This window comes from Dreissena polymorpha, chromosome 1 (assembly GCF_020536995.1).
Source record: "Dreissena polymorpha isolate Duluth1 chromosome 1, UMN_Dpol_1.0, whole genome shotgun sequence".
NCBI classification, from domain to species: Eukaryota; Metazoa; Mollusca; class Bivalvia; order Myida; family Dreissenidae; genus Dreissena; species Dreissena polymorpha.
The window spans coordinates 54,065,858-54,093,030 of NC_068355.1; the positions used below are offsets into that span (position 1 = coordinate 54,065,858).

Consider the following 27,173-nt stretch of genomic DNA (forward strand, 5'->3'; position numbering starts at 1 on the left):
AACATTTTTTAATTGACTACATATTAAAATCTTAATGATTTTTCTCGTATTAAAGTTCGAAAACAAAAACGAAATTCAGACAACGATCGACTAAGCCTCTAAAGAACTACGTTTAAGTTCTTTTACAACACTGGTTATGCTAATTGCAAATAATTGTAAAAAAATACGGTATTTTAGAACTTTTCTTTTTTCGTCAATCGCGGTTGACGGTCCCTTTTGTGGATAATATTTTATTAACTTCACACAATGCCGTTCAAACGATTATTCCAGTTTGTATATCATGAACTCAGATCTAAAGGAGTGGAATGGAATGTTAACTATTTTTGCACAAGCGACCATATTGACAGTCATTTTGGGTATAATATCTGTTATTTTATTTCGATAAATCAATTTAAATAACATTAACCATATTCACATAATGTTATTTTAGATTAAACACATGCACAATAATGGATAAAGGCATATTTATATAAACACATAGGTCAGAGTGAAGACACGGCGGCTATCTTGGACGCCATGTTTGATTTATTTAAATCCTCAATGATGCCAGCCCGGCATCTTGCATATTCTTGATTTGGAATATGTTTCAAACCAAATATCTATTGAACATAAACTATACACCGAAAGTCCTGTCCTATTTCATATTCTGCCGGACTATCACATTTATAACGCGTGAACTATTAATTTAGTTGCGAAAATATATATTGTTTATGCGTTTAACAACAACGCTGGCTTTTGATAGTGTTGCATAGCATCACGAAGAAATAACACAGACCATAATTGTATTATATGAAATGTGATCAAGAGAGTGCTGCTTGTAGAGACGTTATAGGTGTTAGATATATCAAGCGTAAGGTTATTTTGTGTTGTAATATATACCAAAAGCAATATTTGACGGACTACTTTCCAAAATCTCCAGATCCTACCCCTGTATTCTTTAAATGCATTTTTTTCTTAAATGACGATGAAAGTACATAATTGTTTGGTATTGTATGTATATATGTATGGACATTATTTTGTTAAGCTAAAACACCATATACTCTTATTCGCATGTTCACAACTGAATTTGAAGTATGGACACTCATATGTATCTTGGATGCATTGCAGTTATTTTACAAAAGGCTTCTGTATATTTTATTTAACGGGGCCTTTTCACGTTTTGGTAAATTGACAAAAAAGTGTTTCGGATTCGAAAATGTTCGTTGTAGTGATGATATTTATGAGGAAACAGTAATACTGAACATTTACGATGCTCTAAAATATCCATTTTATGCATCTTTTGACGATTTAAAAACCTGAAAATTATAAACCGTTGCAACGCGAAGCGATTGAATAATTTGGAGAATTCTGTTGTTGTCGTTATATGTTGTGATACTACGAGGATTGCTTATACAAAGTATAAAATACATCACTCTTTGCATGAGCACGGGTGGCCCTGTGGTCTAAGCGATGGACTTTTACTCCACGGGACAGTGGTTCGAGACAAGATGAGGGTTACTTTTAAATATGCGATGGTTAAAATTACTTAAGCTTCATAACAACCTTATAATAAATCAAACATTTGATAGAGTTATAATACTGTTGGCGACAAAAACATGTATACCTAATGAATAATGTATAATTGTTAATATTTTATTGAAAATACGTGGGAAGTAAGTCTCGTATCTGTAATATTTATATGCAATGTCAAAATCGTAATTATACTTCACGTTTTTAAAAATTACTTTGAATAGCCTGGTAGTTAATGTCATTGATGGATATTATTGCCATTGCAATTGTGTAAATAAAAACTTACATAGCGCGTGTTTAATTCAATAGAATTTACATTTGACAATCTCGCGATTATGTTTATAAGACATGTCATTTTTGACGATGCTGCGAAGCAGCTCGTCTAAGTTATCATACCATGAAAAAAATTCTTTACAATGGCGACCTATGTAAAAGACCGAGCCAGTCCGATTCAGATAGTTCGATTTTTCTAATCGGCATACCTCGCTGATTATCATTGATAAAGGTAAAGGAAGCTCAGCTATAAATAGGACAGCATATTCTGGGAAAAAGATTTAATAATAGTTTGAAAACGTTAATTTTAAATCAGTTATATTCAATCCATTATATGTTTATAGATCAATTAAACAACTATGCATTTTGTGTATTGTATTTGACATTTGTCGTGATTCTGTAAAATAAATTGCGAATCAAAACGTGTATAATTAACGTTTAACGCGATCATGATTGTAAAGAAAACGAATTATTTTGAACCTGCCATTTGTAAACGTTATAGCGAGTATGGTATGTAAACAGCATAATAGCCGTACAACATCTATGAAACTCGCTCTTATGCGTGCTCTCTTATTTTGCATATTTAATAAACTTTTCAAACAGAAATTACAGAGCCACATCAGTGCACACACTATGTTTGATCATTCATTCGTTTGTTGGATATTGTTTGCTGTTTTAAACACATATTAGGTCATATCGCGGAGATTTAGTTAACCTTACCATGTGTTCATGGGCGAACTCACGTATTCAAGTCGTATTCGACTATGTGCTCATACCTACTTTCGGGAATCATCATGAAATTATTGCCGTACTTAACGAACAAACATGCCTAAGCTTATTGAATTAGAGAGCAAACAATAATCAAAAGAAAATAATTATATGTTCATGCACATGGGCATGTGAAATCACGTCCGTACACATAACATCATTAACTTAGGAAAGGAAAAAAACAAATATAAAGTTTTGTATGATATACATGTGCACTTAAAGAGCATGATGTAATTAAAGAGCATGTCAAGTTTTGAATATATCTGCTACGTAACGTAATGTTATAACCCACTGTAACACCGTTTTTTTAAGAAAATACACGTCGAACATCTTGTTAAAGATATTTCTTGTAATATTTGATCAAGAATGTAACCCGCCTCCCAGTTTCGCTGAATGGGTCAAGTTCCCCACGGGTACTAACTTCCCCGTACCCCCAAAGTTTTTTTTCGTACCCAATTTTTTTCGTACCCAATTTTTTTTTCGTACCCATTTTTTTTCGTACCCAATTTTTTTTCGTGATGTAGATAAACTTAAATTGATGCTTTTATATCCATCCTCTTCAAAAGCATCGTCACACCAGTACTGTCAGTACTTTGATTGTAAACTATTTCTTTAATGTATTGAATATTCAAACGGACATACAATGTAGATCAAATCAAGTCAACGCCAGTAAATGTTGAGTGTTAAACATTACAAGTGTTATGCATCGATAAATGTTACTTCACATAAAAAATGTAGTATTTTAGTCAAAATCTTTTTAAACAACAATCAACAGGACCTACTTACATGTAACTGACGAACGATGGCACAAATATGGAACAAGCATTTTTGTTCACTGATGTGAGTATTTTTGATAGACGAAATTCTGTTGTAAAACTCTAAAAATAGTCAGAAATCAGAAACGTAAAATGCTGCAACTTGGCAGAGCGTATGTCTTAAACTTTGATGATAGAAAGTATATTTATTTAGTCAGGCAGTTTTAAAGTAACATACATATTCAAAATCAACAAATATTTCGTAAAATAAATTTAACACATAAACAATCAGTGTTCCTTATAGCAATAGCCAAAATTTCAACGCTAACTGTGGTATGGTTACATAGATTTAACGAGAAACAAATGCTCGTTTTTATTTTTTGTGGCACAATATATTCCGCTTTAATTTCCTGCAACGATATCTATTAAATTAAAGTCAACGGTCACTGGAGTGCGTGGGGTTCATGGACAGCATGTTCTGTGAGCTGTGACATCGGACAACACACCAGGTACAGAACTTGTGAGTACGACAAAGTGGCGCCACATGGGGCAAGATGTTCTGGGCAAGACCGCGAGATGTCGTTCTGCTCAATATCTTACTGTCCACGTAAGGAGAAATACATTATTTATTTATTTTAATGTTTAATACATACGTTGTTTCAAGGTTTGTGTATTTAGTATTTTTTGCATTAAATTTAGCACGTGGCACAGTTTCTATTAGCGAGTGTTCTGGTGCTTATATGAAGATAAATAATGCTTAATCCTTAATGCCTTTGTACTATATGTATGTAAATGCATTGAAAGCTAAGTGCCATCATAGCCGTTATATTATGTCCAATATTCGTATGTAATGTGTTGTGTTATTATTTCCTCGTGTTCACTTGATCAACACATCCATAGATTTTCGTGATTTTATCAGCGTATTATGGTATCTGAATTTCGCCAAATTATTTGGTGTGTTTGTGCCATGGAATGGCGAAAACACTTCAGAACGACAATAAAGCAAGCCTATCGATCGTTCTGGTGTGACGGCGTATTTGCGGTGTTGGAACCCACCATTGCATCGAAAACATATCATAACGAGCAATGAGCTCCGATATGGCAATTAAGATGTGTGTCGTACTTTCCGTTTGACATTTTATACTTATTGCGGATTTGAATAGAACCAACATGACAAAACGCATGAACGACAAATAAACGAGCCTAAACAGTTAAACCTTGTGTCTTTTCGACAATCCGCTTACAGTATTAGAAAGATTGACAAATACATATTTCTTGAATCCCCCTCTTTTTGTTACATTTTGCTGCCATTTCGGTGCGCGGTCGTGTTGGCATCCCTCAAACGCGCCGATACATCGTAGCAATATGGCAGTCTTAAGCCTCCACAGCTGACTACTATTGTGTAGGTGATGGAGTGTGGACTGGTTGGTCTCAATGGAGCACATGCTCTGCAACATGCGGTGATGGTTTAGAAACTCGAGGGAGGAAGTGTGTTAATCCTGTTCCTGCAGCACCACTTGGCAAGGCTTGCGAAGAATCAGTCAACGAAATACAGACTTGCACCAATACTACGGACTGTCCAGGTGATGCTTGGATATATTGTATAACCCTATATAACTTACCGTAACGGTTGCGGCTCACATAGTTTGTCCTTTGCTTGATTTAACACAATAGACCACAAACCAGACTCTTTGCACACAAAGGATTAGCTCGATAGGGGTTTGCGCGCTCGAGCTTTAATTCTGGCAATTCCTATCAAATACGTTATGAAACGTATTGTTACACTTTTAGTTCTGAGCTTTATTTTGATTGTGATTTACTTTTCAAATAAGGCCACAAAAGGTATGGACACAAACGAACCCCGGCGTCGGACAAGCTTCATAATACGTTTAAAGAGTGTTTATTAGGAGAATAGCAATTTCAAATGGTCTGGTAGCCTACCGAGGTCATAGTTTGATACCCACGAGTTTCAACGTCCAGTAATAGAGTATATGCTAAATTTTAAGCCAATAATGTTTTTTTTATGTATAATGATATTGAACAAACAAAACAATGTTTTTGACATATAAAATATCCATACTTAAAGTCATAATATATCTCATTTACAGTCAGTAATTTTATATATCTTTTCCTGCAAGTTAAACTTCGTTGCTTGGAGCTGCTAGACTTAATGATCATTTTAATAATATAGAAGTATCATCTTTTCCTAGTTTAACACTCTTCCTGTGAACATTGCCGCATTATAATTCAAGTACTCAAGATCAACGTTCGCCTTATTGCTTTTGTAATAAACAAACTCCATTATTTAAGTCGATGGTTACTGGAGTGAATGGGCATCTTGGAGCACGTGCAGTGTTACCTGTGGCCATGGCGACCGCTCTAGAAACCGCACGTGCCTGTTTGAGCAGGGCAAGCCCCGTGGTCACGATTGTGTGGGACAGGGCTTGCAGACAGGCAGTTGTACAGAGAGCGATTGTCCAGGTATTGTCAGTAACCTGTATATAATTGTGAATGCATCAAAGAAATATTTGTTAATGCTCTGGTATGCTTTATTGAATAAATTGGAACATTTGGTGACGATTCAACATAACGATAATTGTTTTTTCTTCCATTTTAACCGAAAAGATAAACTTAACTACACATAGTGTTCGTCGGTGTCGGCTCAATGCTTTGGTTTGCATGAACGGATTCCATATTTTAAATAGTTGAGGCATTGATTGAGACTTATTACATGTTCACATAATTTTGACCTCCGATTTGGCAAAACAAAAATAATGGTGCGCACAGAAAACTCGGGTACAAATGTTTCCGAATGATACGTAAACATGAATAGATCTGCTGAAGATTGAATTTAAATGTACACGTGTATGTTTGGTAACTGACCAAAACCCATAGCTTTGACCTGCGTTTTCTTGTCCAGTTATAAGGTGTTTGTTCTAGAGTTTATGGGACGTACACGTTTCAACTGAAAATACTTAATTAAGTAGAAGTATGAATACCCAGTTACAAGTGTCACGGAAAGAACATTGTTGCGAAATAAATGTCGCTCGAAACTAAAATAAATGAAAGAGCAGTTTTTACTTTTTTTTATTTCAATTAGTGTTTTGTTTGTTAAATGATCCGCCAGCAATACAAAATAAGGCAATTAAGTACAATTTTTAGCTCATTATATATAGACTGAATATTGACAACAATTTTAAATAAAAGTATGGTTGCAATAAATGTATGTCGCTTATCACAACACTATTCACATAATATAGAAATGAAAAAGTACTGCACAATTATGATGCTGATATCATAGCGCTGTGGCGGTTATAACCAGTCAGCATATTGCAGTCGACGGTGTTCTTGGATCATGGAGTTCTTGGACATTTTGTTCCAAAACATGCGGCGGAGGCACCCAGTCACGTTACAGGAACTGCACGTACCCGGCAGATAGGCCGCATGGACAGCCATGCATCGGGCAACTAAGTGAATCACCTGCGTGTAACCCGCAAGTTTGTACTGGTGCGTTTTGATAACTTTGTCTGATGTTAGACATTTTAATAGTTGGGGCAGTACGATATGATTTCACTTGTGTCTGTATCGACTTCAACGTGCGTCATAAATTCCAAACATGAAAGTTGATTTGTATTTGTGTTAATATCATTTCGATGATTATATGTGAGTCAGTATGTCTGTATAATCATCATCCCGAGTTTGACGCAAATTATTCATTTTTTTGTATGTCGATAGTTGTTTTATGATGTAAGCAACATCATAATGCTGATATAAATGGCATGTGTTCATTTCCATCATTTTCATGAAAATAATGAACTTTTTCAGTGGACGGCTTATGGTCTCCTTGGTCGCCATGGATGGCGTGCGACGTGACGTGTGGCAATGGTACCCAGTCACGAACCAGAAACTGCATTTACCCACCAGACGCCGTGAAGGGCAAGGATTGTGTCGGAGAAAATGGCAATGAAACGCAGCCATGTTCAACCGCGATATGCACCAATACTTTTCCATAGTCGAGTGTAGAAATTGTATAAGTACTGAAAATAATGTCGTCATGTACAACATTCCATGTTCTTTTAAAATGTTTTCACTGATTATTAAAAAAAATACATTTACTTCATCTTGGTGTACTCATGCATAAGATAAAATTGTTAACCTTTTATACGCTATCAAATGTGAACCTTTATGGAAAACTCGTAGCAATAATGCTCTGTAGAACTTTTATTCTACTGGAGCTCAATTATAATCTCAATTGCGTGCATCGTATTCTATGAATTAGCGAATGAACAATAAAATGACTGTTTTATCACGATACAAAATAGTGGAAAGTGATAATGAAATTGGAAAACATTTACCAAATTGGTTGAGAACACAATTTTAGAAAAACTATCTAGCATAACATCTTTAGATTTGTTGAAAATAAGACATGCATTCACATGTCATTTATGAACATTACACGCATTATGTAATTACAACACAGCATTGTGACAAAGTATGGAAACACTCACAAAACATTCGATAAATAATAACGATAACGAGACATAAAGTAACATTAGGTTGAATTTGTTATAATGAAAAAAACTGCTTGTTCTTGATACGCGTATCTGATATAAATGAAAACGGTATAGCCCCCTGCTATCCATTGCCTGCTTCGGGGATAATTTGCTTGTTTTAACATTGATTGCGTCCGAATCACATTTTCATGTTTGACACAATATAAGTATTGTCGTGTTTGGATCACTAGTTATCACTTTTATCCATATACACACAATTAGAATCGTCTGTTTCTAGCATTAACAAAGTTTGTTATGTGCTTCAAAAAATGTCGTTTCTTTTAGTTAGTTCGTTTTCAGTCACATCATTAAATAATAAGGTACATAGGTTAACGTTTAAATCAATGGCCATTAAATTGAGTGTGGAATTCTGTGCACCATTGTACTGCCCACGCAAGGAGAAAAACCTGTTATTAACTAAATGTGCAATGTATATTATGTGTTGGCTTTGTTTTTCTTAATTTATGAGATTTTTATACATCAAAGAAAGCGATTTGTAACGTTAATACTATTATATCTTATTTGAGGGATTTGCTTGTCATCTATTGCATTTGCGTTGATGACAATACACACAAAACACATCTAATCACTATATGGATTAATATTTACTATTTATGTGGAACATATATTGTATATTTATACTACACGTGCTCGTTAGCTGTCTGCATACTCTCTCGTGGCAGATTAAGCTGACTGATATTTTGAAGGTCAGGCAGTATGGTCTTTATGGTCTGCGTGGAGCCTTTTTTCTTAGATTTGTGGTAAGGGTTTGATTACACTTGGGCGAAAATGTGTAAATCTTTTTATTTTATGCTTTCCAATGGTATATAGAGAAATATCAGTAAATTACATTTGTTATTTCACTATTTCAAACAGTGAAAAACAACAGTGAAAATTATTAATAACTATTTTTAGATATCGTTGGTTTCTCCTTTGTGACCCCCAATTGAAGGCAATTTTACCAAGGGAGACTACTCTGCATTGATGTTTGTAAAACTATACGGATGAGCTTTCTTTTTAAAACACATAGGGGCGCCCAACGGGGAATAATATTTCCGGATTGGCAAAAATACATAAATAATCATTTGAAAGCATAAAATAAAAAGAAAATTTGTTGGATTTGGTAGAATATCGATATTAATTTACGAGTGATCATAGAAGAAATATATTTTCACGAGTGGCTTAAATATTTTTCTAAGGTCACTAGTGAGTTAAAATCGATATTCCATCAACTCAATCAAATATCCTGTATTACTTTCGGCACCCACGAGGGAATTAGGAAGGACCAGCAAATGAAACACAGGCTTGAAACAAGATTTCGGATTGTACAACAGGTATTTGTTTTATTATTTTTTTTAAACTATTTATTTAAGCTCGATTGCATAACAAGCCTAAGCTTATATGAAACGCTCTCGAGTACGTTTTCCTTGGTGTCTGTGGGGGAGATCTAAAGAATGCTTCCACAGTGGGGATCGAACCCATGACCTCCCGATCGCTAGGCGGACACCATATCCACTACACCATGGCGATTTTAATATATTGTTTTAATTTGTATACGTATGTCTATGACCTTACATTAAAAAGAAATATTGATGTTTTGTGTCGTATGTATGATTCAGCACGACGAACTAAATACTAAGCTCCGTGTTTGCTAATTAATAAACACAAATGGAAACTTTATATGGGGCAGCTGGATATTGATCTTGTTAAACAATGCCGTCCTTTATTTATGGTAAATAGCCGGATTCCTAAAAAATGCAATATAATATAAAGTCCTAGACAAGACAGACACTTTACATCAATTTTTTAATGAACACAAACTGGGGTTTAAATGGGTATTAAATAGCTAAAAACCTCACAATTTCCCAGAATTATACTCAACACAATTTTGAGGAGAAATATCACGTTTCCAGCCTTGGAACTTGTACATAGTTGAACTGAGAGAAAACCAATATTTTTGTTTAGCATGAAGCTATTTTGTGCATTTTTGTGTTTACCTACAAATTTTATACCATACAGTTAATACATTTTTGTAAGGGTTAATACGACCGTTTGTTCTTTATAAAATATATTTGAATAATAAGAAAATATAATTTTACTTACCTGAACAACACTTCAATCCGTGTTCATATGGCAACTATTTACTAGTAATTGACATGCATTGTTGACCCACGTGTGCATGTTTAAGCTTCAAAGCTGGCAATGTTTGTCAAACTTATTGTTGAATTTATGTTTTTATTTGAAACTTTGATCATTGCTTTAAACATACTTGTGATTATTACAGTGAGTCTGCTACTGCTTTAAGCGCGAATGCATTGAAATATGTAAGCTTGTTGAGACTTTTCTGCTTGATTTGGTCTCGGGAGGTCCCGGGTACAATCCCGTACAATTTCTGGAATTTTTCTTGCTGGATTACATTGGCGCCCAACGTAAAAAAAAACATGTGTGTCAGACGAACCTCAGATGTCCTGGCAGTAGGGAATTCGTGGAATAATTTCACAATTGGAGGTGGGTGGGTAGCAGGTATCGGTTTTAGGAAAACTTATATTGCCTTGATATTTGAGCTAGCTTTTATAGGTACGCGCTAGAGCGTCTGCCTACTATGATTTTGGGGGGTCCAGAGTTTGATTCCCATTGAGGCCTTAATATATGCCTGTAGGCATTTACTATATGCATGTTCGCACACACTTTTGCTTGTTTGCATATTTTTGACCATTAGCTATACTTACTTACTTTTTACACATACGGTACATCAGTATTTTTGTGTCTGGCAATAAATGCTGGGATTATGAGTGTTACAGGCGTTCCGGAATAAAAATATTGTGTTCTAGTTTGTTCTGATTGAGATGGTAAGTAGCATCGAGAGTGTATGGGCTGTATAAGAACTGACCATCAAAGTTAGGTTGAACTTTAAATTTGAGGTGACCTGTAGATGTCTGACATTACTTCACTGTTATCAGCTGCATATTCCGCGGCACACTTACTTTCTTTTTGTGTTGTGTACTATTTATAATACTTATAAATACATTTTTTCTAGAATGTGGCCACATAATCAGCTATCACAAACTTCCGAGATACTTAAAAGCCAATTACAGTCACTAGTTCAAATAAACTTTATTCATAGAATCATATGCCATGAGTATATTTCAATAGAAGTTATAGTTAAAATAAAAAGGCAGACGATGATACTCCAGAAACGCTATCTGACGAGAAATTCCTGTTCTTATCCACAACTTTTATAAAACAATACCAACTACAAGCATGACTAGATTAAAACTTGGAGCATCGCGTTGGAACCCTTTATGCAAAGCATTTGGATTTGAAACCGATTTGAGCGCAAGCCAACTCAACATTTACCCCAGAACTAATCCCAAACCAAAGGCGCGTCTCAAACGATTTCCATCAAACGAACCTATGCAGACAGAAAACGAAAACATGAATGCCAAAACGCATGACTCAAATACTTAACAAATAATGTAAGTATACTAATGTCGTAAGAAGTGGATATTTAACGATTAAGGGATAGGTTTTCATGCCATTCGTATACAAAGAAATATGGAGGATCTATTAAAAATATCAAACCGAGTTGGCGAGGTATCTACAGATAATTGTCAAACAAAATAAGTTTCATCCATATGACAGCAATTATTTGTTCTGCTTCAGCCTCTTAAGCCTGACATATTACAACATTGAAGATAAACACTTATTTTAGTGTGCGTAAAAAATCATGTCTGCACTGTGTCACGGCCGCATAAACCCAATATTATATAAGTAATTATTACTCCTAGATTGTTAAAGTTATATCAAAGTATTTTATACACTCTCAAACAGTATAGCAAATAAATATTGTATTCACATTTTCTAACGGTGGAAAAACACAGATGCAAAATAAAGGTTAGAAAAAAAAATCAAAACGAACTGTCAAAATTAATAATAGTAAATTAAAACAAATACACCATCATACATGTTTAAATAGTGACCACTGTATGCGATATGTTATAAGGCCAGTATTTTACGAAAAAAAATTTACTTGTGAACTTTTAGATTGCATTTTTTATGCTAAATGATACAAAGCTCTACATCTGCGGACCGTGTTTGGGCCATATGGATTTTGGTTTACATCAACAAACGTTAGAAACTGAGATATATTGAATAATGCTAATGAATATCACCTAAAGATTAGTTAACTTAGTTTAGATAAACAAGTTTTCGTTGATCTTAGGGCACTTTCAAGATATTGTAATTTGTTTTGCTAAACATCATATGCCTGTCCAAGATTCAGCTGACCGTGTTAACAGGTAATCCTTAGATTAGTGATGACTACAGTTTTACTAATTATAAGCTTATAGAGTTGTGTTTGGTGTACTATCTTCATCGTTTATTACTAACAGATGGAAACAATAATAACCTTCTTGATACCGCTCCTTTATTAGTCATATCAGGTAGAGCTTTATTAATGACATTTATAAAAAGTTTCCTATAATGACGTTGGCTTTGTAATAATATTATCTAGTATATAATTAAACAATGGCTTTACCAATAAATGGTTTTACAAAACTAACACAAAGTATATGTTAAAGTTCGCAACGACGTACCTATTTAAAATAAATTATTTTCCGAGACAAATATGTAAAACACAATATTTTTTAATGAATACATACGAAGTGCAGGTAATGACTTGAATGATTACAGGAAATCGACCACGGCATTGTGTTTGCATATGGTTGACATGTTTGAGACTATGCATCATCAAATTTAGATTTTCTTCTAATCAACTATATAATCTATGTGAATCTAGGACAACTGAAACGCAACTAACAATAACTTTCCAAAACAGCGGTCACAACGTGACCCTGATAAATAGGATAGTAACAAAAAGTCACGAACGTTATTACTTCTTTGGTTTCTTCCTAATATAAAGATAAGATCAAGGCATAATTTTCACTCCGACAGAAATACTTTATTTTGTAGTTTCAGACTATGTTGGCGGAGAGAAATAAAGGTAAAATAAGTAAAAATGATATTGAATTAAGTTGGCATTTCATTTGCTATTAAAATTAAATAATTTTATTTGTTCATGCAATCAATTTGCAGGAATATTTAGAGGGCTAGTTTTTCTTTGGCTAATTATTCATCGTGCGAAGGCGTCGCAATGTTTCTGTACTCCTGACGACTCCTCAACTCCTGTGCATAGTCGGCCAAATGCAGTATCAGAAACTATTGGATTTATGGAATCAAAAACGTGTTTCCATGGTTACGTCGTACGTGGCATGGAATGGATGAAAGTCGACAAGACTGTACGCATTTTTATACCGATAATTGTAAGGATATGTAGTATATATTCGTAGAATTATTTAGAATGTTCTCGAATGTTAAGATTTTAATGTAATATAACTTATGTTAAAATAATTCATACGGAACGCATATTTTTCAGGACATATATATTCGCAGAGATTTGCTGAGACCGTGCCCTGATAGCCTTATCAAAACGATTGCCGGTATACATCATACACTAAATATATAACAATTTTTCATTGACAGTGTTTTTGTCAACCGGTAAAACATTCATGATTTTTACAATGGATAAATACGTTATGCATCTCATTGACAAGCGTTAAATGATTTCTTTACGACCTACTTGATTATCGGGTCGAAAATACAACATTTAATTTATTATATGTAAGCAGGGTTTTCCAGACATGAGCATTTCCTATACGCACACATTTTCTCCCTGAAATTTAGTTAATTTTTTTTTCGTTTGATGATGTTTGCTTGTTTATATGTGAATATATGTTCCGTGTTGGGTGTGTTTGGTGTATTTTTCCTTTTCTATATTGTTCAGTTTAATCATTTTGCAAACTTTCCTACAAACAATTGAGCCATTTTTTCTGTTTAGTATGTCATATATGTTGCTGTTTACATGCTTTTCATTTAATTGAATTGATAAAAGCCATGACAATATTAAATTTAATAGATTACATATGTTTAAAATATATTCGAAAACATATTTATAGTCCAGTATTCGAGCAAGATCCGTTCGTTTAAAACCAGACTTACTTTTGTATTGAAAATAATCAGCCACTGCAACGTGCAGATCATGTAACAAGTACTTAATTTTGTATTAAATAATAATAAACGTGATCACGTTTATATTTCAACGTGTAAAAATCTACACATAGCACATTCAAACACAAAAAAGGTAAACTTTGACAGTTGAGAGTAAAAGGACTATGCATCGTACACTTCAATAACAGTTAAACGGAAAATTAAATATGTACATAACCCATGTGTCAGGTTATCGTCAATAAATTCATGTACAGACGCTAGTATGTTGGACTTTCATATAAATGTTGGAAATAAAGAATCAAAAATGTGTTATTCAATGTATTACTTGTTTAAGTTGTGTTGTACTTATTTTGATAACGTTTAAAATAGCCAACGGCTTTAGAAGTTTGAATACTGGAAAGACAACCAATTCAAGATTACGGCAAGAAGAAAAGCGATTTCTTCTAGGTATTTATATGATACATGCATTAAACGCATCATTCGATCATGCACTCAAATAACTTTGTTTTGACAAAAAAATATACCATACTATTAGCACACGTATATACTTTTAATGCGTTGTATAAATGAATCTAAATGTACCTAGGCGACTTTTTTTTCTAGATATGTTGAATCAATCTACCTGAGTAAAATGATAAGATCATATATACATGTCAATTCAACTCATTCATTTATCTAATTATTGATCATGTTTCGGTACTTAATAAACTCAATTATCTGTTAATGTGTGTATTGATCTTCAAATAACTTCTTTGAAAATAAAAATATACGTTGAAAAAAGTATGAGTGTAATCACATATTACGTTATTCTCTCTGTGTGCAGACAATCCGAATCATGCACAGTGTGACTTCGAAGTCCAATCGTTTTGCTCGTGGAAAAACATTCAAGGTGGTCATGATGACTTTGACTGGGTTCTGTATCAATCATCAACACCCACGGACGGCACGGGTCCTAAGTTTGACCATACTTTGAATAATGCAACAGGTAATTGCACGGCGTTGATGAATGGATTACAAACACGAAAACCAATATGCACTGATTTATAGCTGTTGGGTTTGTTTCGTATTTCCATTTCCCGTTTGATAAAAACGTTAATACAGCGTCTTGTGGTTAAAATTTTAATGCTTCAAATCTGTATTATAATATCTCTCAGGATCGTACATCTTCACTGAATCAAGTGCTCCGCGAAGCATGCTTGATACAGCTTGGATCCAAAGTCCAGAGATCGACGCTACAGACGGCACTGTCCATTGCTTTCGGTTCTGGTATCACATGTCTGGATCTTCAATCGGTCGCCTGAATGTTTACCAAGTGACGTACGGTAGTCTGCCTGGCAACCTAGTATGGTCTCTAACCGGCGAACAAGGTAGCACGTGGATGGAAGGACAAGTGCCACTCAGATCGAATCATAGTTACTCGGTTTGCTATAATATATTTAATTACCTTTACTTAAAAGAAGCACATTTAAAAGAGCAAAGATAATTAACCCACATGATCAAATATTATTTACTATGATGCGTTTGTTAAATGGTAACGTTGAAGAGTTTCATTTTTAAAATAAAATAATAAAAGAAGAATTGCCATAAAAATACATGTAAATTGACATTGTATAATTGTATGCTGTTTAATTTACCTGTAATATTAGATGTTGATCAGTGGCATTGTTGGAAACGGTTATCAAGGAGATATTGCCATTGATGACGTGAGTGTGTCGGCAGGATACTGCGAGGTCAAGCCGTCGATCGCTTCCAGAACTGACGTCACAAACAATGGTACTGTACTTATTTCTTCGACATGTGAATGTATCAATTTCATGACTTACTGAATACGTAATTCCTTCACCTCATTCACTTAAGAATAACGTAGAGTTTTTGTACACATTTTAAGTATGGAATGAGTGATGTATTGGACGTCATCATTGATGACGTTCATTCGAACGAATGATAAAGGGGGCTAAGTTCCGTTAAGCTGAGGCAAATCACTGCGATTTGGGTCTCTTGAAAACTGGCCGAACACGTTTGCTGAAATTTGACATGTATATGGACAAGAATGCGATCTACCTGTTGGCGTAGGCGTTATACCTGGGAAAAATCAAGTTTTCGAGTATTTTGTGTTGAAATATTTTTATGGGAAACGGCACGCGCGCATGACGTCATGAAAAGCGCTTAGGCTAGCTTCCATCTTGTTAATAAACAAAGAAACAAAGTTACGCGTTATTAATTCAATAAAAGTTAGGCGTTTAATCGATAAACAAAGACGTAATAATTGTGTTTGAATATCAATCGGAAGTACACAAGTGTGTTTTTTTAATAAACATCACATAAATCAATGTGTTATTCAACGTATTGTGAATTTGTGTGCTACGAGTTGAAGAAAGGTTTACGCGGCTAGGCTTTCCGAGATAAATGTAAGTACACACTGGTATTAGAATGGTATTCTATTTATCCGATAATATCTATTACATTATTAGGGTTTAATATTTTATTATTAAATCAATAAATAAACGTGAGCAGCAAATCAATTAATTTCGTTTGCAGTAGAAACCGAAAGACGGAAAGTAAACAAACCAACCATCAAAATGGCTGACGACATAGCAACGTAGGAATGAACGCTCACAAAATATTTACAAAATAAGATCATCATAAATGATGTAAAGTGAACGCTAGTTAGCTATTTTGTAGATAAGTATACGATCCAACGAAAAAACAATAAAATTTGACATAAAAAAACACCAGTGGATATGGAAATCATCGGCGTTTGAAATAGCAGACGGCGTCGACCAATGGCTGCCAATACAGGTTCGAAAAGAACGCTCGAAAGTATTAACAAAATAACATAGATGATGTAAAGTGAACGCTAATTCGCTGTTTTGTAGATAAGTATACGATCTATTGAAAAACCATAACATTTGACACAAAAACACCCGTGGATATGGAAATTTTCAGCGTAACGAAATAGCAGACATCACACGGCGTCTCATCTGGGTCTACGCTGTTTGCCAAGGCCGATAATATAATGAATGGAAATGCACAAACTCAGTAACTGGCAAGCATATATGCATTAGTAGGTTGTTTCGTGATTATTCAGAAACGACTACATAATTCTTTTGGTTCTGCCAGTGCAACTTAACAGAAATAAGTATAAAAAGTTTCTACACCTGACAACAATGTGCCAACTTAATACAAGGTAAGTTGTTTACATTATTTAAAATATTGCAAGCTTACAGTACTCAACAATAAACAGCTGGTACAATGTAATGTCATCGTTTTAATTTTAATAAGCCCGTGGTTAATTACCCTTTTTAATGTTATGGATCAATGCATCTCTAACACCTTCAATTGACTTGTTCATGAAAAATATACACCCTCAGTGCATGCTATCCCATACACCATCAATCACTTACTAAGGCTCGATTGGTCATTCTCGGCTCGGGTACTACTTACCGGTACATGTACCCCGGGTACTCTTAACTTTACTTACATGTTCCCCGGGTACGGTAAATAAACTTAAACATAACCGCAAATATTATATTGTATCCGAGTTGTATATCCGCCAAAAATCCAATGTCGTTAAACATGCTACCGATAACGTAAAACAATATTGTTTACCTTAAACAACCTTCTCTTTTAAAAAATCTGCATCAACATGCTTTTTAGTTTGAGTGTTGAGAGGACGCCGTAGGAATAAGCAAGTAATCAAGAATACGTCTCTGTTTCTGCTTTTATTTCCTTCATGTATAATGACGATAAGGATTGACGACTAACATTGACGACAATGATCACAAGCATTTACGACTAACACTGACAACAAGCATTGGCGACTAGATGTAACATTGACGATTCTCTACAATAAATGAAATTAACAATAAAAAATGAATAATAAGATTATAGTACAACAGATATGCTTTTCAAAGTATAATATAATAGCATACACTCATTAGAATAAGAGGTTTCATAAATAACAATTTGAAACATTTTCAATCAATATCGAAATATCTTATACAATATTTATTACACAGCATGAATTAATTGTTAAAACATAATATAAATACCGAATATGGTGTTCCCCATTTAACTGACCTTGCAAACCAAATAATGTTTCTTTTAAAAAATCTATGACGGTAAAAAGTGAACCTGCGATGTCGTGGAAAGTATTATACTTGACGACGTCATACAATGACGCGACTTTAAACAATTTAAGATTTAAAATTAAATCACATTATTGATTTTAACAATGAGTTTTGATAATATAAATGCCATTGAACAGAAAATTGACATAAATGTAAACATAATTAATTTTTACAAAATAGCCGACAACAACCGATTTAGTGTTGAAATTCCCGGGTATGATTTAGTATATTTACCGTACCAAGGGTTTGGGCCTTACTAACTGTATTATTATTATATCTCACCGACTACCTTTACCTTGTTGTGTTTATCAACCTGAAACTTATGTTAAATCCGGCTTTCTTTACTTTTATTTTTCATTCATTTGATTACACAATTGTTGACGTATCTCGTGGAAAATTATTTGAATCTTTGGATTTTACTGACGACAAGCTGGAAGTGTCAATTTATTTTAAAAACGAATCTAAGGTTTATTTACATGTAAGTATTGTGTGTTTGTCATGCATAATTCAGTGTTTTCCAGAAAAATTTGAGTAGCCAGTTATATGGCCGGCAACTATGCAGTAAAACGAAAGCATTTGTGACATTTACTTGATATATTTGGGAAAAGTAGCCGGCATCAAGAGTAAATGTAACCGGCAAAATCGCTGGTTGCCGGTATTTAAGTTAAGAGAACACTGATAATAGTAAACTAAATCTTTACAACAGGATTACAGCTTTGTAAAATTGTTATTTGGGTGATAATGGTTAGCAATTCATACAAATGTTATTAAAAATATTGTGCTTTAAAATTAATTTTGAGAATGGGATGGAAGAACAGAAAATGAAGAGTATACAGGGATGGAAATAAGTGGTTTCCCGTGAGCCCAGGGCAAGTAGATTTTGGCCTGGGCAACTCATTTTCAAAAGTTGGTAAATTTCTTTTTTTTTAAAGCATAAAACAATACAGTGCAATAAAAATTGAAAAACAATTGATCACCATGGATCAATACTAGTTAAATAACATTCATTATTTAGGAATCGGACATGATTCAATTCAGGCTCATAATAATACATCATGCATTGAACATGTGTATTGTCAGCAAATGTATATAATTATCTATTATAATAATATTCACATGTTGATATATGTTGTATTTCTGGGCTGGTTATTCTTTATCTGGGCAACCAAAATACTAAAGATGGTTGCCCACAATATAAAAAAAAATTAGTTTCAATCCCTGGCATATCATTGTAACTTTATTGTTTAACTGCATTGCATTAAAGTTGTGATTGAGGTTAGCTTGTTGTTTATAGTATATTTACTTTTTAGCTCGACTATTATATATGAAACATATATAGTGGAGCTATCCTACTCACCCCGGCGTTGGCGCGCGCATTGGAATGTTTGCGTACCACCTCAAATATATTTCCTATGTCCATTGACATATTGCTTTTATATTTTGGATACTTCTTTACCAACATAACCCCAATCTATAAACATGAGCAGACAACTGTATCAAGCATTTTAACAGAATTAGGCCCTTTTTCACTTAGAATATGCATATTATAGATAAATCTATGTTAAAGTTTGCATACCACCTCAAATATTTTCTATGTCCCTTGACATATTGCTTTCATACATGTATTTTGCTTCTTAACCAACATGACCCCAATGTATAAACACAAGCAGATAACTGTATCAAGCATTTTGTAACAATTATGGCCTTTTTTTCATTAAGAAAAAGCATATAATTGATAAATCTATTTTAAAGTTTGCGTACCACCTTTAAATTGCCACAACTTCTTTATTATGCTCCCCCCCAAATTTTTTAAGGGGGGAGCATATAGTCGCCGCTTCGTCTGTCCGTCCGTGCACAATTTTTGTCCGGGCTGTTTCTCAGCAACTAATGACTGGAATTCAATTAAACATAATGGGAAGCTTCACTACCAAGAGGAGACATGCATATTATCAGCCGGTTCTGGTCGGATGATTTTTCACAGAGTTACAATGTATGGCCCTTTGAAATTTTCCATTAACTGTACATAAAGTGCAATTCTTGTCCGGGCTATTTCTCAGCAACCAATGACTGGCATTCAATAAAATTTATGGGAAACTTCACTACCAAGAGGACATGTGCATATTATCAGCCGGTTCTCGTCGGATGATTTTTCACAGGGTTATGGCCCTTTGAAATTTTACATTGAACATATAGTGCAATTCTTGTCAGAGCTATTTCTCAGCAACTTATTATGGGAATTCACTGAAACAGCATGAGAAGCTTCACTACCAACAGGAGATGTGCATATTATCAGCCGGTTATGTTCGGTTGATTTTTCACAGAGTAATGGCCCTTTTACATTTTCTATTAACTGTACATATTTATGTAGTGCAATTCTTGTCCGGGCTATTTCTCCCCAACTACTGACTGGAATACAATAAAGCTTTATGGGAAGCTTAACTACCTCTAGGAGATGCGCATGTTATAAGTGGGTTCGGGTTACATGATTTATTTAGAGAGTTATGGCCCTTTGAAATTTTTAAGTTACTTAACCATCCATTGTATTATTTTGTCCAGAGTTATGCCCCTCAAGACGTTTCCTTTTGTCTGAATATATAGTGCAATATTGTGACCAAAAAACCTTTGGGGAGCATCACCCGTCTCCGATTGTTTCTTGTTTATCATCAAATTTGATTCATGCTTTGACAAAACAACACTAACCTGACATACTACAATGGACACCACCCAAACATGAAATAAAATCTTATTAGTTTGTTTTATGTCTTTACAAATGTTAAATGTTTTCGTACCAAAATAGTTTTCGTACCTTCATTTTTTTCGTTCCCTATATTTTTTCGTACTCTAACTTGTTTTTGTAACCAAATTTTTTTTCGTACCTAAATTTTTTTCGTAACCAATTTTTTTCGTACCCATTTTTTTCTTACCGAAATGTTTTTCGTACCCAAATTTGTTCGTACCCAATTTTTTTTTTCGAACCCATTTTTTTCGTATCAAAATGTTTTTCGTACCCAAATTTGTTCGTACCCAAATTTTTTTTCGTACCTAAATTGTTTCGTACCCAAATTTTTGTCGAAATAATCGGCTTTCAATTTGAATTGATCTCCCCACTCATTCCATCCCGCGAAACCCTTAAGGTGTCGCAACTCTAGTATGGAATGAGTGATGTATTGGACGTCATCATTGATGACGTTCAATCGAACGAATGATAAAGGGGGCTAAGTTTCGTTAAGTTGGTGCATATAGTCGCGATTTGGGAGTCTTGAATACTGGTCTGTTACTTTTGCTGAAATTTGACATGTATATGGACAAGAATGCGATCTACCTGTTGGCGTAGGCGTTATACCTGGGAAAAATATAGTTTTTGATTAAATCACGAAAAAGTTTCGCAAGTTTTACATAACCGGAATTACAAAATGCGGTATGTGGATATACCGAAATCCCTACCGAAATCTCCGAAATCAAACTTTGATAAAAACAATGTTTCATTAGTTATTTCAGTGTATTTTGCAACAATCTGTATTAAAATACGCAGTTTTTCGATAAATAATCAATATTAATGGAGATTTCGTGGGATCTCGGGGATTCCTGGGGATTTTGGTAATTACGGGATTTTCGGTATTTCTTCTCACCCGTCAAAATGGCTGAATTCGCCAGAATGAACGCTAAGAAAAGTATTTACAAAATAACATCATCACAAACGATGTAAAGTGAACGCTACTTATCTGTTTTGTATATAAGTATACGATCCATTGGAAAACACTAACATTTGACATAAAAAAACGCCAGTGGATATGGAAATCTTCATCGTTCGGAATAGCAGACGGCGTCGACCAATGGCTGCCAATACAGGTTCGAAAAAAACGCGAGAAAGTATTAACAAAATAACATAATTAAAAATGATGTAAAGTGAACGCTAATTCGCTGTTTTGTAGATAAGTATACGATCTATTGAAAAACCATAACATTTGACATAAAAACACCCGTGGATATGGAAATAGCAGACATCACACGGCGTCTCATCTGATTCTACGCTGTTTGCCAAGGCCGATAATATAGTGAATGGAAATGCACAAACTCAGTAACTGGCAAGCATATATGCATTAGTAGGTTGTTTCGTGATTATTTAGAAACGACTACATAATTCTTTTGGTTCAGCCAGTGCAACTTAACAGAAATAAGTATAATAGTTTCTACACCTGACAACAATGTGCCAACTTATACAAGGTAAGTTGTTTACATTATTTAAAATATTACAAGCTTACAGTATACAACAATAAACAGCTGGTACATTGTAATGTCATCGTTTTAATATTAATAAGCCCGTGGTTAATTACCCTTTTTTATCTTATGGATCAATGCATCTCTAACACCTTCAATTGACTTGTTCATGAAAAATATACACCCTCAGTGCATGTTATCCCATACACCATCACTCACTTACTAAGGCTCGATTGGTCATTCTCGGCTCGGGTACTACTTACAAGTACATGTACCCCGGGTACTCTTAACTTTACTTACATGTACCCCGGGTACGGTAAATAAACTTAAACATACCCGCAAATATTAGATTGTATCCGAGTTGTATATCCGCCCAAAACCCGATATCGTTAAACATGCTACCGATTAACGTAAAACAATATTGTTTACCTTAACAAACTTCTGTTTTGAAAAATCTGCATCAACATGCTTTTTAGTATGAGTGTTGAGAGGACGCCGTAGGAATAATCAAGTAATCAAGAATACGTCTCTGTTTCTGCTTTTATTTCCTTCATGTATAATGACGATAAGGATTGACGACTAACATTGACGACAATGATCACAAGCATTTACGACTAACACTGACGACAAGCATTGGCGACTAGATGTAACATTGACGATTCTCTACAATAAATGAAATTAACAATAAAAAATGAATAATAAGATTATAGTACAACAGATATGCTTTTCAAAGTATAATATAATAGCATACACTCATTAGAATAAGAGGTTTCATAAATAACAATTTGAAACATTTTCAATCAATATCGAAATATCTTATACTGGTCATGTACGTAATTCCGGCCTGTACGTAAAAAATCGGCCACCTATGTAAAATCATTTTCATGATCTTAACGCACATATTTTGTTTTTATTTAGAAAAATCAACATGAAAACCATCCCTACTCTCAATGTTTTGCAAATGTAAGAACCACATCACTGTAAACGTTTGTGTTAAAATATCACAAATATAGCGGGAAATATTTGGCTCGTGGGGAAAGTGATGTCATCATTTGTTTCAACAATTATATTCATATAAGAAACAAATATATTTGATAAAATTATTTTTATTTTATCTAATAAACTTAAATTAAAGTTTTACCAATTAATTGTACAAAAAATTATATTCAAAACATAAAAATCAGAACCTAAATATATTTTTTAATATATGAATTACCTCCCTTTATAAGAATATTACTAGATTACATGTTTTAATATTATATATAAGCGTTTACTAATCATCAAAACTGAAGTCAACTTTTCAAACAAAATGTGTTTACTTTTTTAGCTATGTTTGAAAAAATTTATTAAACACATTCAAAAGAAATATTTTTTTTAATGAATTAGCAGTTTCCCATTGTTTATATTTATTAAAATAGGTAGGGGGAGTAACTGGTATAATAATTTCGCATTTATTTAAATTTCAAGTCAAAAATTTTAATAGTATAAACATTGATTAATACTCTGAATTTGAGGACATTTGTCAAAAGATAATGCTTTGTAATTTTATCTGCAGATCAAACTGAAAAGTGGCCGATTTTTTAGGTACATTTAACCTACGAAAATGGATAGTTTACATGTCATCATTTTCTGTTCATTAAGTAACATTCACTGATCTAATTCTATTTAAATTTTCATGCTAGGTTAGTTTTGAACCCAGGATTATATATGTGAAGTTTAGTTTCAACCAGTTGCCTAACACTAAAGATTTTTCTTAAATAGTCCCAAAAGTGGCCGGAATTACGTACATGACCAGTACAATATTTATTACACAGCATGAATTAATTGTTAAAACATAATATAAATACCGAATATGGTGTTCCCCATTTAACGGACCTTGCAAACCAAATAATGTTTCTTTTAAACAATCTATGACGGTAAATAGTGAACGTGCGATGTCGCGGAAAATATTATACTTAACGACGTCATACAATGACGCGACTTTAAACAATTTAAGATTTAAAATTAAATCACATTATTGATTTTAACAATGAGTTTTGATAATATAAATGCCATTGAACAGAAAATTGACATAAATGTAAACATAATTAATTTTTACAAAATACCCGACAACAACCGATTTAGTGTTAAAATTCCCGGGTACGTTTTAGTATATTTACCGCACCCAGGGTACGAGCCTTACTATTTGTATTATTATTATATCTCACTAATTACAAGGTACCTTTACCTTGTTGTGTTTATCAACCTGGAATTTATGTAAAATCTGGCTTTCTTTCCTTTTATTTTTCATTCATTTGATTACGCAATTGTTGACGTACCTCGTGGGAAATTATTTGAATCTTTGGATTTCAATGGCGACAAGCTGAAAGTGTCAATTTATTTTAAAAACGAATCTAAGATTTTAAGTATTGTGTGTTTGTCATGCATAATTCAGTGTTTTCCAGAAAAAATTGAGTAGCCAGTTATATGGCCGGCAACTATGCAGTAAAACAAAAGCATTTATGACATTTACTTGATATATATTGGGAAAAGAAGCCGTCATGTAAATGTAAGAGTAAATGTAACCGGCAGAATCGCTGGCTGCCAGTATTTAAAGAGAACACTGATAATAGTAAACTAAATCTCTACGACACGATTACAGCGTTGTAAAATTGTGTTTTGGGTGATAATGAGTAGTAATTCATACAAATGTTATTAAAAAATATTGTGCTTTAAAATTAATTTTGAGAATGGGATGGAAGAACAGAAAATGAAGAGCATACAGGGATGGAAATAAGTGGTTTCCCATGAGCCCGGGGCAAGTAGATTTTGGCCTGGGCAACTCGATTTCAAAAGTTGGTAAACTTTTTTTTTTTTAAATCTTAAAACAATTCAGTGCAATAAAAATTGAAAAACAATTGATCACCATGGATCAATACTAGTTAAATAACATTCATTATTTAGGAATAGGACATGATTCAATTCAGGCTCATAATAATACATCATGCATTGAACATGTGTATTGTCAGCAAATGTATATAATTATTTATTATTTTATTAAAAAAATGTATAATAATATTCACATGTTCATATTTCTGGGCTCATTATTCTTTATCTGGGCAACCAAAATACTAAAGATGGTTGCCCAAAATAGTAAAAAGTTAGTTTCAATCCCTGGCATATCATTGTAACTTTATTGTTTAACTGCATTGCATTAAAATTGTGATTGAGGTAAGCTTGTTGTTTATAGTATATTTACTTTTAAGCTCGACTATTATATATGAAATTCAAATATATATAGTGGACCTATCCTACTCACCCCGGCGTAGGTGCGCGCATTGGAATGTTTGCGTACCACCTCGAATATATTTCCTATGTCCATTGACATATTGCTTTCATACATGTATTTTGCTTCTTAACCAACATCACCCCAATGTATAAACAAAAGCAGATAACTGTATCAAGCATTTTGTAACAATTATGGCCTTTTTTTCACTAACAATAAGCATATAATTGATAAATCTATTTTAAAGTTTGCGTACCACCTTTAAATTGCCACAACTTTTTTATTATGCTCTCCCCAAATTTTTTAAGGGGGGAGCATATAGTCGCCGCTGCGTCTGTCCGTCCGTGCACAATTTTTGTCCGGGCTATTTCTCAGCAACTAATGACTGGAATTCAATTTAACTTAATGGGAAGCTTCACTACCAAGAGGAGACATGCATATTATCAGCCGGTTCTGGTCAGATGATTTTTCACAGAGTTACAATGTATGGCCCTATGAAATTTTCCATTAACTGTACATATAACGCGATCTACCTGTTGGCGTATTCGTTATTACTGTGAAAAATCTAGTTTTTGATTAAATCACGAAAAAGTGGTGTTTTTTATTGCGCAATCACTATAAACACGTGGCTTGGCCGGAAGTACATGTAGCCTTAATAGCAACCCCAAGACAATTCACCCCCAGGAGACAATTCACGGGCTAGACAATTCAAATTAGATTTTTCATACCCCAATTTTTCGATTTTCGTAATCATTTTTGTCGTACCCAAATGTTTTTCGTACCCAAATTTGTTCGTACCTAAAAAAAAATTCGTACCCATTATTTTCGTACCCAAATGTTTTTCGTATCCAAATTTTTCGTACCCAATTTTTTTCGTACCCCTTTTTTTTCGTGCCCAATTTTTTTCGTACCCATTTTTTTCGTACCTAAATTTTTGTTCGTACCAATTTTTTTTGTAACAATTTTTTTTTCGTACCCATTTTTTTCGTACCCAAATGTTTTTTGTTCCCAATTGTTTTCGTACCCAATTTTTTTTTCGTACCCATTTTTTTTCGTACCCGTATGTTTTTCGTACCCAAATTTGTTCGTATCCATTTTTTTTTTCGTACCAATCTTTTTCGTACCCAAATTTGTTCGTACCCATTTTTTTTTCATACCCATTTTTTTCGTACCCAAATAAACAAATCGTACCCATTTTTTTAGTACCCAAATTTGTTTCGTACCCAAATTTTTATTTGTACACATTTTTTTCGTACCCAAATAGTTTTCGTACCCTAATTTTTTTTGTTTCCTTTATTTTTTCGTACTCTAATTTGTTTTCGTAACCAAATTAGTTTTTTTTCCTGCCCATATTATGTTCGTACCCATTATTTCTACGTACACAAATTTGTTCATACCCAAATTGTTTCGTACCCATATGTCGTACTAAAATTTTTTTCGTACACAAATTTGTTCGTACCTAATTTTTTATTCGTACCCATTTTTTTCGTACCCAAATAGTTTTTCGTACCTTTATTTTGTTGTTTATCCTTTTTTTTCGTACTCAAATTTGTTTTCGTACCCAAATTATTATTTTTTTTGTACCCACTGCCCACATATTTTTTCGTACCAATTTTTTATTTTGAAATAATCAATT

General features: G+C 33.7%; 3 protein-coding genes across 12 annotated transcripts in view; 2 read left to right on the forward strand and 1 right to left on the reverse strand.

The window, feature by feature from the left end:
• LOC127881457 (semaphorin-5A-like) overlaps positions 1 to 27,173 on the reverse strand; it is a 109,191-nt gene that overhangs the window by 16,276 nt on the left and 65,742 nt on the right. The window lies entirely within an intron of this gene.
• LOC127881428 (properdin-like) overlaps positions 1 to 27,173 on the forward strand; it is a 35,631-nt gene that overhangs the window by 3,148 nt on the left and 5,310 nt on the right. The window contains exons 8-12 of one of the 5 annotated variants that reach the window (XM_052429314.1): positions 3,742 to 3,912; positions 4,712 to 4,888; positions 5,616 to 5,786; positions 6,642 to 6,812; positions 7,131 to 7,420. The exons of 1 other annotated variant lie outside the window; for it this stretch is intronic. In XM_052429314.1, coding sequence (XP_052285274.1) covers positions 3,742 to 3,912; positions 4,712 to 4,888; positions 5,616 to 5,786; positions 6,642 to 6,812; positions 7,131 to 7,318 — 878 coding nt within the window. In that variant the 3' untranslated portion in view covers positions 7,319 to 7,420. Of the gene's footprint in view, positions 1 to 3,741; positions 3,913 to 4,711; positions 4,889 to 5,615; positions 5,787 to 6,641; positions 6,813 to 7,130; positions 7,421 to 27,173 lie in introns of those variants that run through there. 3 more of the 5 variants (XM_052429332.1, XM_052429323.1, XM_052429339.1) reach the window with 3 other exon arrangements.
• Positions 12,810 to 27,173, forward strand: part of LOC127881376 (SCO-spondin-like) — a 195,490-nt gene continuing 181,126 nt past the window's right edge. The window contains exons 1-7 of one of the 6 annotated variants that reach the window (XM_052429197.1): positions 12,810 to 12,860; positions 12,953 to 13,155; positions 13,293 to 13,356; positions 14,294 to 14,371; positions 14,748 to 14,909; positions 15,079 to 15,344; positions 15,571 to 15,697. In XM_052429197.1, coding sequence (XP_052285157.1) covers positions 12,839 to 12,860; positions 12,953 to 13,155; positions 13,293 to 13,356; positions 14,294 to 14,371; positions 14,748 to 14,909; positions 15,079 to 15,344; positions 15,571 to 15,697 — 922 coding nt within the window. In that variant the 5' untranslated portion in view covers positions 12,810 to 12,838. Of the gene's footprint in view, positions 12,861 to 12,952; positions 13,156 to 13,292; positions 13,357 to 14,293; positions 14,372 to 14,747; positions 14,910 to 15,078; positions 15,345 to 15,570; positions 15,698 to 27,173 lie in introns of those variants that run through there. The other 5 variants (XM_052429187.1, XM_052429176.1, XM_052429171.1 and 2 more) reach the window with 5 other exon arrangements.